Source organism: Oryctolagus cuniculus, chromosome 8 (assembly GCF_964237555.1).
Source record: "Oryctolagus cuniculus chromosome 8, mOryCun1.1, whole genome shotgun sequence".
NCBI lineage: Eukaryota > Metazoa > Chordata > Mammalia > Lagomorpha > Leporidae > Oryctolagus > Oryctolagus cuniculus.
In genome coordinates, this window is record NC_091439.1 from 111,665,120 (window position 1) to 111,681,461 (window position 16,342).

The following is a 16,342-nucleotide window of genomic DNA, read 5'->3' on the forward strand; positions in this document are numbered from 1 at the left end:
ATGAAAAATTGTAATCAATCTTGCCACAGGAAAACAAACAAAAGATTCTAAAATGTTCATGGCAGAAATACCAGATAAAAAAATGAAGATGACAACACATCATATCTAAACCTAAGGAATACAGCAAAAGCAGTGTTAACAGGAAAGTACAGGGGCTGGAGCTGTCGTATAGAGGGTAGCCTCCTGGCCTGAAGCACTGGCATCTCATATGGGTGTCAGTTCAAGACCCAGCTTCTCTACTTCCAATCCAGCTCTCTGCTCTGAACTTAGAAAGCAGTGGAAGATGGCCCAAGACTTGGGCCCCTGCACCCACATGGGAGACCCGTAAAAACCTCCTGATTGCTGGCTTCAGATTAGCACATCCCCGGCCGTTACAGACAACTGGGGAGTGAACCATCAGATGGAAGAACACCCCCCCTGCTCTCTCTGTTTCTCCTATCTCTGTGTAACTCTTTCAAATTAAAAAAGTATTAAAAAAAAAACAGGGAGGTACACAGCAATCAATGCCTTCATAAAGAAACTGGAAAGGAACCACACAAATTATCTATTAGTGCATCTCACTGATCTATAATATCAATGACAAGCCAAATCCAAACCTAATAAGAGTTGGCTGGTGCCGCGGCTCACTAGGCTAATCCTCCACCTGCAGCGCGGATACCCCAGGTGCTGGTATCGGTTGGGGCACCAGATTCTGTCCTGGTTGCTCCTCTTCCAGTCCAGCTCTCTGCTGTGGCAAGGGAAGCAGTGGAGGATAGCCCAAGAGCTTGGGCCCTGCACCCAAATGGGAGACCAGGATGTAGCACCAGGCTCCAGTCTTCAGATCAGTGAAGTGTGGTGGCCATAGTGGCCATTTAGGGGGTGAAACAACATAAAATAAGACCTTTCTCTCTGTGTCTTTGTCACTGTATAACTCTGCTTGTCAAAAAAAAAAACTAAAAAGACAAGAAAATATTAAAATTAAGGAACAATAAACAAAATTGAAATCAAATTATAAAAAAGATCCTTTAAATGAAAACCTGGTCTTTTGAAAAATAAACAATATTGGCATACCATTTGAACAACTAACAAAAAAAGGGAAAAGAATAAATCAGTAAAATCAAATATGGAAAAGGACATGAAACAACAAATACCACAAATATAAAATTAATCATTAGAAATTATTAAAAATAGCTGCACACCAGCAAACTAGGAAACTAAAAGACATGAATAGATTCCTAGACACATAAAACTATCAAAATTGAGGCATTTAGGACACTTAAACAAACCTGTAACCTAAATAGTGTTTGAATCAGTAACAAAGACCCTCCCAACAAAGAAAACCACAGGAGCAGACGGCTTCACTGGTGAAATATAACAGACACATTGGCCCAACTAACTAAAAAAAAAAGAAGAGAAAAGACCCAAATCAATAAAATCAGAGATGAAAAAGGAAACATAACAACAGACACCACAGAAATAAAAAGAATCATAAGGAATTACTACAAGGACCTGTATGACAGCAAACAGGGAAACCTATCAGAAATGAATAGATTCCTGGACACATGCAAAACACCTAAATTGAACCAGGAAGACATAGAAAAGCTAAACAGACCCATAACTGACACAGAAATTGAAACAGTAATAAAGGCCCTCCCAACAAAGAAAAGCCCAGGACCAGATGGATTCACTCCTGAATTCTACCAGACATTTAAAGAAGAACTGACTCCAATTCTTCTCACACTATTCAGAACAATCGAAAAAGATAGAATCCTACCAAATTCTTTCTATGAAGCCAGCATCACCTGCATTCCTAAGCTGGGAAAAGATGCAGCATTGAAAGAGAATTACAGAGTAATTTCCCTCATGAACATAGATGCAAAAATCCTCAATAAAATTATCTCCAATAGAATGCAACAACACATCAGAAAGATCATACACCCAGACCAAGTGGGATTTATCCCTGGTATGCAAGGATGGTTCATTGTGCGAAAAACAATCAATGTGATACACCACATTAACAGACTGCAGAAGATAAACCAATGATTATCTCAATAGACGTCGAGAAGGCATTTGATAAAATACAACACCCTTTCATGATGAAAACTCTAAGCAAACTGGGTATGGAAGGAACATTCATCAATACAATCAAAGCAAATATGAAAAACCCACGGCCAACATCCTATTGAATGGGGAAAAGTTGGAAGCATTTCCACTGAGATCTGGTACCAGACAGGGATGCCCACTCTCACCAATGCTATTCAGTATAGTTCTGGAAGTTTTAACCAGACCTATTAGGCAAGAAAAAGAAATTAAAGGGATACAAATTGGTAAGGAAGAACTCAAACCATCCCTCTTTGCAGATGATATGATTCTTTATTTAGGGGACCCAAAGAACTCTACTAAGAGACTATTGGAAATCATAGAGGAGTTTGGCAAAGTGGAAGGAAATAAAATCAAAAAAAAAATAAAAATAAAATCAATGCACAAAAATCAACAACCTTTGTATACATAGGTATACCTTATGGCATTGGGCCCAGTCTGCAGAATACGGGCAACACCTGCTACCTGAATGCAGCCCTGCAGTGTCTCACGTATACCCCACCCCTCGCCAACTATATGCTGTCCCAGGTGCATTCTCAAAGCTGTGGTCATTCGGATCGCTGCATTCTGTGTGCCGTGGAAACGCACTTTCTCTGGGCCCTGCACAGTCCTGGCGACGTGATCCAGCCCTGTCAAGTGCTGGCTGCTGGCTTTCACACAAACAGGCAGGAAGACGCCCACGAATTTCTGATGTTTGCTCTGGATGTCCTGAAGGCAGCAGGTCTGCCTGGGCTCACGGACGGGGTGGGTCCCCAAGAGGACCAATCTCCATCCCAGAAGATAGTGGGAGGACACTGGAGGTCTCAAATCCAATGTCTCCAGTGCCAAGGCATTTCAGAAACCTTGGACCCTTACCTGGAGATCGCGTTGGATATCAAGACAGCCGACAGTGTGGAGCAAGCTTTGCAGCACTTGGTGCAACCTGAAGAGCTGGCTGGAGAAAACGCCTATCACTGTGCTACCTGCCTACAGAAGACAGCTGCTTCCAAGACACTCACCTTGCAATCGGCTGGCAAGGTGCTTCTCTTTGTATTGAAACAGTTTTCTGATTTCACGGGTGAGAAACTTGGTGTAAAAGTGCACTATCCCGATTGCCTGACATGAGACCTTACATGTCTCAGCAGAACGGGAGGCCACTGGACTATGTTCTCTATGCGGTTCTCGTCCACGTTGGCTTGAGGTGTCAATCAGGACACTACTTCTGCTATGTCAAAGCTGGCAGTGGCCACTGGTATAAAATGGATGATGCGAAAGTAACTGCCTGTGACACCACTTGTGTCCTGAATCAAAGTGCCTACGTGCTATTTTATGTCCGCAAGAGTGGAGTTGGAGGAGAACATGGGACAGTGTCTCCAGGCAGGGGACCCTCCGACTTGGAGGCTGCAAACACACGTGGCCATACACCAGGAGAGCTTGAAAGGCCTTCCCCTCTTGAAGCTGGAGAGTCAGAGGAGCACTTGGAGCAAACAACTCAGGACTTGACCTTGGATGCGTGGCAAGCCCTCCAAGCCCAGAACACACCAAGGAGTGCATTCAGCCTCAGGACAGTGGAGCCCACGCTGCCCAGCAATGCGATCGTAATTCACCAGGCAAGATCTGCCGCAGGGATGAGGAAGCACCATCCTGACCAGGAAAGGGCCCTGCTGCACGGGGCAGCTGGGCACATCACTGAGCAGGTTGCCATGAATCCTGGCAACCTCCCTTGTCCGGGAGGAAGGAGCAAACCTCCCAAGAGGAAGAACAAACCTGCAAAGAGGCCTCTGTTGTTGCTGTTCCGCTGACGTTAGTGCAAGAGGACTTCACGATTATGTGGTTGGGTGACAGTGCACGAGTGAAGTGTTTGTATTTGCAAGGGCAAAGGGTTTGTCCTTATGAACTGTCCTAGGTGTGAATTGGAATCAGGTTGGAACCAAATGTCTACGTCGTCTGCATTTGCAAGGGGTGAGAGACTGTGTTTTGTGTGAGGCCACAATGTTGGATCGAGATGTGTGCTTTCCAGCGTGTCATGTCGCTAAGCAATTGTTGAGATTGGAGGCACAGAACTCTCTGCTTCATGAAGGGATTCTGAAGCAGCTGAGAAAGATGGGGAATAATGGCCTCCTTCTCCTTTGGCTACACACAATCCTGCTTCATGCTTTCCTCTCCATCACCTCTCATGGAAGTCTTGGTGACAGATTTCTCCAAGTCAATCGTGAGGGCGAGCCTCATGGCCCTCTCTCTTACCACAATGTATGACCTCAGGTTGTCACAGTCCCTGGGAGTTTCGTTGCACCTACTTGGAGCCTCTGGAAATTAACCATTGTCTTGAAGCATCAACCACATTGTGTGATCATCCCAAGCTCCTGAACAGGAGCCCTTCATCCTCCAGAATCGCCACAGTTTGTGTTTGTTAAACTCACAACTGAAATCACAGCGTACTAACCTCCCACACAGGACCTCTGTCCTGAATGAATTGCATTAGGAGAGTTAACTGTGAAATGTGTTTTCAAACAGTTGTGTGTGTGTGTGTGTGTGTGTATACCATGTTTGAAATAAAGTAATTAAATAAAAACTTTAAAACTAGACATAAGCAGGGCACTGGGTCAGAAGTGAGCAGCTGCGTTTCACACCAGCACCTATATGAAATACTAGCTTTGCAGGTGGTGGTCTTACCCAGTACACCACAACGCAGTCCCCAGAAAGAAAGTCTTCATGCTAATTTGGTTTGTGTATTATTTACAATTAATCAATATAAATGGAGCTGGATAAATGTAGCATTGTTAAAACATAATGAGACTAGAGGCAAGAAGACGGAATAGGAAGGGAGCACACTGATAGTCCAGGGAGACAGTTTAATAAAAGTGGAGATACTGCAGATTCAAGGAAGAGTAGGGGAGGAAACAGCAGAAGATACTCTTCCAGAATGCATGATTCACAGTGGACCTGCGTGGAGAGCATGGGAGCCCAAAGTTTGGGACACCAGCGGCAGACTGAACACACCAGCACTGGAATGCGAGGTGAGCCATACCTCAATAGCCCGAGACACCGGCAGGCAAGCGGAGAGAGGAGACTAGAGGGAACGACCCCTGGGGGGGAAAAGTTCACCAGGCTAACTAGAAGAGAGAGAGAGAGAAAAAAAGGTGACTGGTACGGACACGGGTTTCTCTCTCTCCGCTCACCTCTCAAGGGCGAGCAAGACAAAGAGCAGGTGCCATCTTGGACATACGTCATAAGCAGAGCGACCTCAGGTCTGCACCAGCCCTGAGCCTAGCAGAAAAACCTGACTCTGGGCGGGGCGAATTAACAGGAGGTTAGGACCTAGTAAATTTGTGGTGCTACTGAACTGAGACTGTGAAAAAAGAGATGGTGGGGGAGAGAACTCACAGAATTCAAGTGAGTACTCTCCAGAGACACTACAATTCCGTAACTTTGGCAACCAGTGGGAGACTAAAGGAGAATCTGAGCCCACCCTTAGGGCAGAACAGATTCCCTGTGTGGTCCTTGGGAAAGAGCTTCTGATCTCTGGATCCTGTGGGTATATCATTTGCCTGCTAACTACCTCCAATTTCGTTCAGCTGTGCGGATTTACTTCCCTTTTGAATCCAAAAAAGAGAGAGAGAGAGATCTACCACACCTAACCTGGGAGTGTCACCTTTGGCACACCAAACAGAGCTCTCAGGCCACACCCATCTCAAGCCTCTAAGGCTCCAAAAAAAAACAGAAGTCCACTTAATCTAGAGTCATAGTATAACAAGAAAAAGCACCACAGTGAAGAAACCAAATATCTCCAATATGCCAAATAACAAACGCAAAAACCAAGGTAATAAAAACAAGGAAGTCACCATGAAGCCCTCAAATGAAAAAGACACCCCAATTCAAGATTATGAAGATGATGACATAGAAGAAATGCAAGAAGCAGATCTCAAAAAATTGATAAGAACATTAAGAAGTTCTCAACAACAAATTCTTGAATTACAGAAATCCTTAATGGACAAGATAGAAAATCTCTCTCGTGAAAATGAAATATTAAGGAGGAATCAAAATGAAACAAAACAACTAGTACAACAGGAAACTGTGATAGTGACGAGAAATCATAATGAAGTAAAGAATTCAATAGATCAAATCAAAAACACAATAGAGAGCCTTACTAACAGAATGGGTGAAGCAGAAGAGAGAATATCGGACTTAGAAGACAGAGAACAGGAAAGGATACAGTCAGACCAAAGAAAAGAAGAGGAAATTAGAAATCTAAAACATATTGTCAGGAATCTGCAGGATACTATTAAAAAACCCAACATTCGGGTTCTAGGAGTTCCTGAAGCCATGGAGAGGGAGAAAGGATTAGAAGGCCTTTTAAGTGAGATACTAGCAGAAAATTTCCCAGGTTTGGAGAAGGACAGAGAAATCCTAGTACAGGAAGCTCACAGAACCCCTAATAAACATGACCAAAAGAGATCCTCACCACGACACGTGGTAATTAAATTCTCCACAGTGAAACATAAAGAAAAGATCCTAAAATGTGCAAGAGAGAAACATCAGATTACTCTCAGAGGATCTCCAATCAGACTCACAGCTGACCTCTCATCAGAAACCCTACAAGCTAGGAGGGAATGGAGAGATATAGCCCAGGTACTAAGAGAGAAAAACTGCCAGCCCAGAATATATCCTGCAAAGCTCTCATTTGTGAATGAAGGTGAAATAAAGACTTTTCATAGCAAACAGAAATTGAAAGAATTTGTTGCCACTTGTCCAGCCCTACAAAAGATGCTTAAAGATGGGTTACACACAGAAACACAGAAACACGGTCATCAATATGAAAGAAGGTAAAGGAAGGAAACCAAGGAAGGAAACCTCAGAGCAAAAGATCACAGGGAATTCAAAGCATATATTAGAACTTATCTTTGGCAAATGGCAGGGCAAATTACCACTTATCACTAGTCACATTGAACGTGAATGGCCTGAACTGTCCAGTTAAAAGACACCGATTGGCTGATTGGGTTAAGGAACAAAACCCATCTATTTGCTGCTTACGAGAAACACATCTTTCCAACAAAGATCCATACAGACTGAAAGTGAAAGGCTGGAAAAAGATATACCATGCCAACAGAAATGAAAAAAGAGCGGGCATAGCCATCTTAATATCGGACAACATAAACTTTACCAAAAAAACCGTTAAGAGAGACAAAGAGGGGCACTATATAATGATTAAGGGATCAATACAACAAGAAGATATAACAATTATCAATGTATATGCACCTAACTACAGGGCACCAGTTTATCTAAAAGATTTGTTAACGGACTTAAAGGGAGACTTAGTCCCCAATACAATAGTACTGGGGGACTTCAATACTCCACTCTCAGAAATAGACAGATCAACAGGACAGAAGACCAACAAGGATACAGTAGATTTAAACGACACTATAGCCCAAATGGATCTAACAGATATATACAGAACTTTCAATCCTACAGCTAAAGATTTTACATTCTTCTCAGCAGTACATGGAAGCTTCTCTAGGATTGACCACATACTAGGCCATAAAGCAAGCCTCAGCAAATTCAAAAGAATTAGAATCATACCATGCAGCTTCTCAGACCATAAAGGAATGAAGTTGGAAATTAGCAACTCAGGAATCCCTAGAGCATACGCAAACACATGGAGATTGAACAACATGCTCCTGAATGAACAATGGGTCATAGAAGAAATCCAAAGAGAAATCAAAAACTTTCTGGAAGTAAATGAGGATAACAGCACAACATACCAAAACTTATGGGATGCAGCAAAAGCAGTGTTAAGAGGAAAGTTTATATCAATAGGTGCCTACATCAAGAAATTGGAAAGGCACCAAATAGATGAGCTTTCAATTCACCTCAAGGATCTAGAAAACCTACAGCAAACCAGACCCAAATCTAGTAGGAGAAGAGAAATAATTAAAATCAGAGAAGAAATCAACAGGATTGAATCAAGAAAAACATTCCAAAAAATCAGCCAAACTAGGAGCTGGTTTTTTGAAAAAATAAACAAAATTGACACCCCATTGGCCCAACTAACTAAAAAAAGAAGAGAAAAGACCCAAATCAATAAAATCAGAGATGAAAAAGGAAACATAACAACAGACACCCCAGAAATAAAGAGAATCATCAGAAATTACTACAAGGAATTGTATGCCAGCAAACAGGGAAACCTATCAGAAATGGATAGATTCCTGGACACATGCAACCTACCTAAATTGAACCAGGAAGACATCGAAAACCTAAACAGACCCATAACTGAGACAGAAATTGAAACAGTAATAAAGGCCCTCCCAACAAAGAAAAGCCCAGGACCAGATGGATTCACTGCTGAATTCTACCAGACATTTAAAGAAGAACTAACTCCAATTCTTCTCAAACTATTCAGAACAATCGAAGAAGAGGGAATCCTCCCAAATTCTTTCTATGAAGCCAGCATCACCTTAATTCCTAAGCCGGAAAAAGATGCAGCACTGAAAGAGAATTACAGACCAATATCCCTGATGAACATAGATGCAAAAATCCTCAATAAAATTCTGGCCAATAGAATGCAACAACACATCAGAAAGATCATACACCCAGACCAAGTGGGATTTATCCCTGGTATGCAAGGATGGTTTAATGTGCGCAAGACAATCAATGTGATACACCACATTAACAGACTGCAGAAGAAAAACCATATGATTATCTCAATAGATGCCGAGAAAGCATTTGATAAAATACAACACCCGTTCATGATGAAAACTCTTAGCAAACTGGGATTGGAAGGAACATTCATCAATACAATCAAAGCAATCTATGAAAAACCCACAGCCAACATCCTATTGAATGGGGAAAAGTTGGAAGCATTTCCACTGAGATCTGGTACCAGACAGGGATGTCCACTCTCACCACTGCTATTCAATATAGTTCTGGAGGTTCTAGCCAGAGCTATTAGGCAACAAAAAGAAATTAAAGGGATACAAATTGGGAAGGAAGAACTCAAACTATCCCTCTTTGCAGATGACATGATTCTTTATTTAGGGGACCCAAAGAACTCTACCAAGAGAATATTGGAACTCATAGAAGAGTTTGGCAAAGTAGCAGGATATAAAATCAATGCACAAAAATCAACAGCCTTTGTATACACAGACAATGCCATGGCTGAGGAAGAACTTCTAAGATCAATCCCATTCACAATAGCTACAAAAACAATCAAATACCTTGGAATAAACTTAACCAAGGACGTTAAAGATCTCTACGATGAAAATTACAAAACCTTAAAGAAAGAAGTAGAAGAGGATACCAAGAAATGGAAAAATCTTCCATGCTCATGGATTGGAAGAATCAATATCATCAAAATGTCCATTCTCCCAAAAGCAATTTACAGATTCAATGCAATACCAATCAAGATACCGAAGACCTTCTTCTCAGATCTGGAAAAATTGGTGCTGAAATTTATATGGAGGCACAAGAGACCTCGAGTAGATAAAGCAAGCTTGTACAACAAAAACAAAGCTGGAGACATCACAATACCAGATTTCAGGACATACTACAGGGCAGTTGTAATCAAAACAGCATGGTACTGGTACAGAAACAGATGCATAGACCAATGGAACAGAATTGAAATACCAGAAATCAATCCAAACATCTACAGCCAACTTATATTTGATCAAGGATCTAAAACTAATTCCTGGAGCAAGGACAGTCTATTCAATAAATGGTGTTGGGAAAATTGGATTTCCACGTGCAGAATCATGAAGCAAGACCCCTACCTTTCACCTTACACAAAAATCCACTCAACATGGATTAAAGACTTAAATCTACGACCTGACACCATCAAGTTACTAGAGAACATTGGAGAAAGCCTTCAAGATATTGGCACAGGCAAAGAGTTTCTGGAAAAGACCCGGGAGGCACAGGCAGTCAAAGCCAAAATTAACTATTTTTCAAATTGAGAAGTTTTTGTACTGCAAAAAAACAGTCAGGAGAGTGAAGAGACAACCGACAGAATGGGAAAAAATATTTGCAAACTATACAACAGATAAAGGGTTAATAACCAGAATCTACAAAGAGATCAAGAAACTCCACAAAAACAAAACCAACAACCCACTTCAGAGATGGGCCAAGGACCTCAATAGACATTTTTCCAAAGAGGAAATCCAAATGGCCAACAGACACATGAAAAAATGTTCAAGGTCATTAGCAATCAGGGAAATGCAAATCTAAACCACAATGAGGTTTCACCTCACCCTGGTTAGAATGGCTCACATGCAGAAATCTACCAACAACAGATGCTGGCGAGGATGTGGGGAAAAAGGGACACTAACCCACTGTTGGTGGGAATGCAAACTGGTCAAGCCACTATGGAAGTCAGTCTGGAGATTCCTCAGAAACCTGAAGATAACCCTACCATTTGACCCAGCCATCCCACTCCTTGGAATTTACCCAAAGGAATTTAAATTGGCAAACACAAAAGCGGTCTGCACCCTAATGTTTATTGCAGCTCAATTCACAATAGCTAAGACCTGGAACCGACCTAAATGCCCATCAACGGTAGACTGGATAAAGAAATTATGGGATATGTACTCTTTAGAATACTATACCGCAGTAAGAAACAACGAAATCCAGTCATTTGCAACAAAATGGAGGAATCTGGAACACATCATGCTGAGTGAAATAAACCAGTCCCAAAGGGACAAATACCATATGTTCTCCCTGATCAGTGACAACTGACTAAACACCAAAAAGGAAACCTCCTGAAGTGAAATGGACACTATGGGAAATGGTGACTTGATCAGCATAGCCCTGACTGTTAATGAACAACTTAATACATTATCCCTCTTAGTAGTTTTTTTGTCTGTTCTACTTAATATGACTGGTTTAATTCTGTAATTAATACACAGTTATTCTTATGTGTTAAAAATTAACTGAAATGTGATCCCTGTTAAACATAAGAGTGGGAATAAGAGAGGGAAGAGATGTATAATTTGGGACATGCTCAAGCTGACTTGCCCCAAATGGTAGAGTTAAAAACATACCAGGGGATTCCAATTCAATCCCATCAAGGTGGCATGTACCAATGCCATCTCACCAATCCAAGTGATCAATTTCAGTTCACAATTGATCATAATGAAAGGACTAAGAGTCAAAGGGAGCACATAAACAAGTCTAGTACCTGCTAACACTAACCAATAGAATAAATAAAGGGGAGAGTGATCCAACATGGGAAGTGAGATACTCAGCAGACTCATAGAATGGCAGATGTCCTAAGTAGCACTCTGGCCTCAGAATCAGCCCTAAAGGCATTCGGATCTGGCTGAAAAGCCCATGAGAGTATTTCAGGCATGGAAAGCCAAGACACTCTGGCAAAAGATCTCTGCGAGTGAAATCCCAGTAGAAAGAACAGGTCATAAAAGAAGGAGGTGCCTTTCTCGGAAGGGAGGAGAGAACCTCCACTTTGACTATGACCTTGTCTAAACAAGATAAGAGTTGGAGAACTCAGAGTGCTTCCATAGCCTTGGAAACTCATGACTGGAGCCTAGGGAGACTACTGATGCCATAGACAGGAGTGTCAATTGGTAAAGTCAACAACAGGAGTCACTGTGCACTTATTCCTCATGTAGGATCTCTGTCCTTAATGTGCTGTGTATTGAGATTTAAAGCTATAAAGAGTACTCAAACAATATATTTCACTTTGTGTTTCGATGAGGGTACAAACTGTTGAAATCTTTACTTAATGTATACTAAACTAATCCTCTGTAAAAAAAAAAAAAAATGAAAAGAAAAGAAAAGAAATTATCACCTCCCAACTTGACTCTAACTGGGATTAAACATGACAATAGGTCTGATCTGATTTCATCATCATTTAAAAAAAATCATCTATTATTTTTCACTTTATGTTCTGTGTGGGAGCAAACTGTTGAAATCCTTACTTAATGTATACTAAGCTGATATTCTGTATATTAAGATAATCGAAAATGAATCTTGATGTGAATGGAAGGGGAGAGGGAGGGGGAAAGGGGAGGGTAGAGGGTGGGAGGGACGGTATGTGGGGGAAGCCATTGTAATCCATAAATCGTACTTTGGAAATTTATATTCATTAAATAAAAGTTAAAAAAAAACTGTACAACTAAACCAAGGAAATTAAATTATGCCTTTCTAAGGGTTTACCAAATAAAGAAACCTTTTTTCCACTATTAGTCTTTCCAGGGTTCTTCTTTGTTTGCATTTCAGAAATGGAAGCACATACCAGCACATCATGGAGGGGCCGGCACTGTGGCAGAGCAGGGAAAGCCGCCGCCTGCCGTGCTGGCATCCCATATGGGCGCGGGTTCAAGTCCCAGCTGCTTGACTTCCGATCCAGCTCTCTGCTATGGCCTGGGAAAGCAGGACAAGGTGGCTTGCAACCTTGGGCCTCTGCACACACATGGCAGACCTGGAAGAAGCTCCTGGCTCAAGGATGTGGATAGGCACAGATCACGTGTTGTGGCAATTTGGGGAGTGAACCATTGGAAGGACAACCTCTCTCTTCTCTCTCTCTCTCAGTCTCTCTCCCTTCATGCGTCCCTCCCTGTGCCTCTACATAACAGCACCTTTCAAATTCATATGGAAATCTTAGAAAAGTAGTATAGGGGCCATCGCTGTGGTGCAGTGGGTTAACGCCCTGTTCTGAAATGCCAGCATCCCCTATGGGCACTGGTTTGAGACCCGGCTGCTCCACTTGCAATCTAGCTCTCTGTTATGGCCTTGGAGAGCAGGACAAGATGGCCCAAGCCCTTGGCCGACTGTTCCTGCATGGGAGACATGGAGGAAGCCTCTGTCTCCTGGCTTCAGATTGGTGCAACTCTTGCTTTTTAGGCCAGTAGGGGAGTGAGTAATCGGATGGAACCCTCTCTCTCTCTTTCTCTCTCTCTCTCTCTCTCTCTCTCTCTCTCTGCCTCTCCTCGCTCTGTGTAACTCTGACTTTCCAATAAATAAAGAACCATTTAAAAAAGAAGAAAATATATCTTAATGGAGAATGGGACGGGGAATGGCAGATGAATGAGGAGAAGGGTTGAAAGGGTTGTATTCCATACGTAAAAAGCTTCTTTGGAGAATATGTACAGAATTGCAAAACTAAACAAAAGTTAAAGTGTTCCTTTATAAGGGCTCACCAAGCTAAAAACCAAAACCTGCTTTCAGCCATCAGTCTCTCCAGCATTCTTCTTTGTTTTCCTTGAAGAACTCCAAGGCACATAGAAGCACATCATGGCACATCACCAAGTTCCACAAGGCACATGAAAGCCTTATCCTTCACATGCATCTTCCCCAGGTAGTGGAATCAAGCGGTGAAGGCCCAGAGGCTGTGAGGGCGTGAGACTACACCCTGAAGCCCCTAATCCCATCAAGGGCTGGAAGGGGATGGGTGGGTCCTGTAGCAGGTCCAGGGTGTGGCGTGCAGTGTGGACTATAAAAGGAGGGGGGAGAGGAACAGGTGGTCCTTGGATGCCAGTCTCAGTGGTGGAAGCATCTTGCTGCCTTGTGACAGTGGCTCCTGGAGACATGATGGCTGCTTCACCTCTCAAGGAAGGTGAGTTCCACTTTAATGACTTGCCAACACGCCAACTTTCCCATTCTAGCTCAGAGGGGGAGGAAACTCATGGTGGTGTTTGTCTCCCAGGGAAATCACCACCCTCACCTCAGAAAGAGCTCCCGCTGTAAAGTGATTTGGCTTCGGGGGCGACCCATCTGGCTCCCAGTGGAGGAGCTTCTCTGAGCTGCAGCTGGAAGAGACCTTATGGCATTGGGGCCGGTCTGCAGAATACGGGCAACACCTGCTACCTGAATGCAGCCCTGCAGTGTCTCACGTATACCCCTCGCCAACTATATGCTGTCCCAGGTGCATTCTCAAAGCTGTCGTCGTTCGGATCGCTGCATTCTGTGTGCCGTGGAAACGCACTTTCTCTGGGCCCTGCACAGTCCTGGCGACGTGATCCAGCCCTGTCAAGTGCTGGCTGCTGGCTTTCACACAAACAGGCAGGAAGACGCCCACGAATTTCTGATGTTTGCTCTGGATGTCCTGAAGGCAGCAGGTCTGCCTGGGCTCACGGACGGGGTGGGTCCCCAAGAGGACCAATCTCCATCCCAGAAGATAGTGGGAGGACACTGGAGGTCTCAAATCCAATGTCTCCAGTGCCAAGGCATTTCAGAAACCTTGGACCCTTACCTGGAGATCGCGTTGGATATCAAGACAGCCGACAGTGTGGAGCAAGCTTTGCAGCACTTGGTGCACCCTGAAGAGCTGGCTGGAGAAAACGCCTATCACTGTGCTACCTGCCTACAGAAGACAGCTGCTTCCAAGACACTCACCTTGCAATCGGCTGGCAAGGTGCTTCTCTTTGTATTGAAACGGTTTTCTGAGTTCACGGGTGAGAAACTTGGAGGACAAGTGCACTATCCCGAGTGCCTGGACATGAGACCTTACATGTCTCAGCAGAACGGGAGGCCACTGGACTATGTTCTCTATGCGGTTCTCGTCCACGTTGGCTTGAGGTGTCAATCAGGACACTACTTCTGCTATGTCAAAGCTGGCAGTGGCCACTGGTATAAAATGGATGATGCGAAGGTCACTGCCTGTGACACCACTTGTGTCCTGAATCAAAGTGCCTACGTGCTATTTTATGTCCGCAAGTGTGGAGTTGGAGGAGAATATGGGACAATGTCTCCAGGCAGGGGACCCTCCGACTTGGAGGCTGCAAACACACATGGCCATACACCAGGAGAGCTTGAAAGGCCTTCCCCTCTTGAAGCTGGAGAGTCAGAGGAGCACTTGGAGCAAACAACTCAGGACTTGACCTTGGATGCGTGGCAATCCCTCCAAGCCCAGAACACACCAAGGAGTGCATTCAGCCTCAGGACAGTGGAGCCCATGCTGCCCAGCAATGTGATCGTAATTCACCAGGCAAGATCTGCCGCAGGGATGAGGAAGCACCATCCTGACCAGGAAAGGGCCCTGCTGCACGGGGCAGCTGGGCACATCACTCAGCAGGTAGCCATGAATCCTGGCAACCTCCCTTGTCCGGGAGGAAGGAGCAAACCTCCCAAGAGGAAGAACAAACCTGCAAAGAGGCCTCTGTTGTTGCTGTTCCGCTGACGTTAGTGCAAGAGGACTTCACGATTATGTGGTTGGGTGACAGTGCACGAGTTAAGTGTTTGTATTTGCAAGGGCAAAGGGTTTGTCCTTATGAACTGTCCTAGGTGTGAATTGGAAGCTTAGGTTGGAACCAAATGTCTATGTCTTCTGCATTTGCAAGGGGTGAGAGACTGTGTTTTGTTGAGGCCACAATGTTGGATCGAGATGTGTGCTTTCCAGCGTGTCATGTCGCTAAGCAATTGTTGAGATTGGAGGCACAGAACTCTCTGCTTCATGAAGGGATTCTGAAGCAGCTGAGAAAGATGGGGAATAATGGCCTCCTTCTCCTTTGGCTACACATAATCCTGCTTCATGCTTTCCTCTCCATCACCTCTCATGGAAGTCTTGGTGACAGATTTCTCCAAGTCAATCGTGAGGGCGAACCTCATGGCCCTCTCTCTTACCACAATGTATGACCTCAGGTTGTCACAGTCCCTGGGAGTTTCGTTGCACCTACTAGGAGCCTCTGGAAATCAACCATTGTCTTGAAGCATCAACCACATTGTGTGATCATCCCAAGCTCCTGAACAGGAGCCCTTCATCCTCCAGAATCGCCACAGTTTGTGTTTCTTAAACTCACAACTGAAATCACAGCGTACTAACCTCCCACACAGGACCTCTGTCCTGAATGAATTGCATTAGGAGAGTTAACTGTGAAATGTGTTTTCAAACAGTTGTGTGTGTGTGTGTGTGGGTGTACAAAGTTTTAAAATCGTTACTTCATATAGAGTTGGACTTATATGCACAAAGTTAATAGAAAATAAATCATATGTTCTCCCTGTTCGGTGACAACTAACCGAGCACCAAAAAGGAAATCTGTTAAAGTGAAATGAACAGTATGAGAAATGGTGACTTGATCAGCCCTTGCCCTGACTGTTGATGAACAACTTAATACGTTATCCCTCTAAGTATTTTTTGTTTGTTCTACTAATACTATTGGTTTAATTCTGTAATTAATACACATTTATTCTTAAGTGTTGAAACTTAACTGAAAAGTGATCCCTGTTAAATATAAGAGTGGGAATAAGAGAGGGAAGAGATGTACAATTTGAGACATGCTAAAATTGACTTGCCCCAAATGGTAGAGTTAGAAACATACCAGGGAATTCCAATTCAATCCCA

At 43.4% G+C, this 16,342-nt stretch overlaps 1 protein-coding gene across 1 annotated transcript; it reads left to right on the top strand.

Moving 5' to 3' along the window:
- The first annotated feature begins 4,171 nt into the window (after positions 1 to 4,171).
- On the top strand, positions 4,172 to 15,181 carry LOC100338199 (ubiquitin carboxyl-terminal hydrolase 17-like protein 6). Its single transcript, XM_070047151.1, is given in 4 exon segments — positions 4,172 to 4,270; positions 13,271 to 13,401; positions 13,752 to 13,904; positions 13,906 to 15,181. Coding segments are annotated over 4 exon segments (1,659 nt in total).
- Positions 15,182 to 16,342: the final 1,161 nt, after the last annotated feature.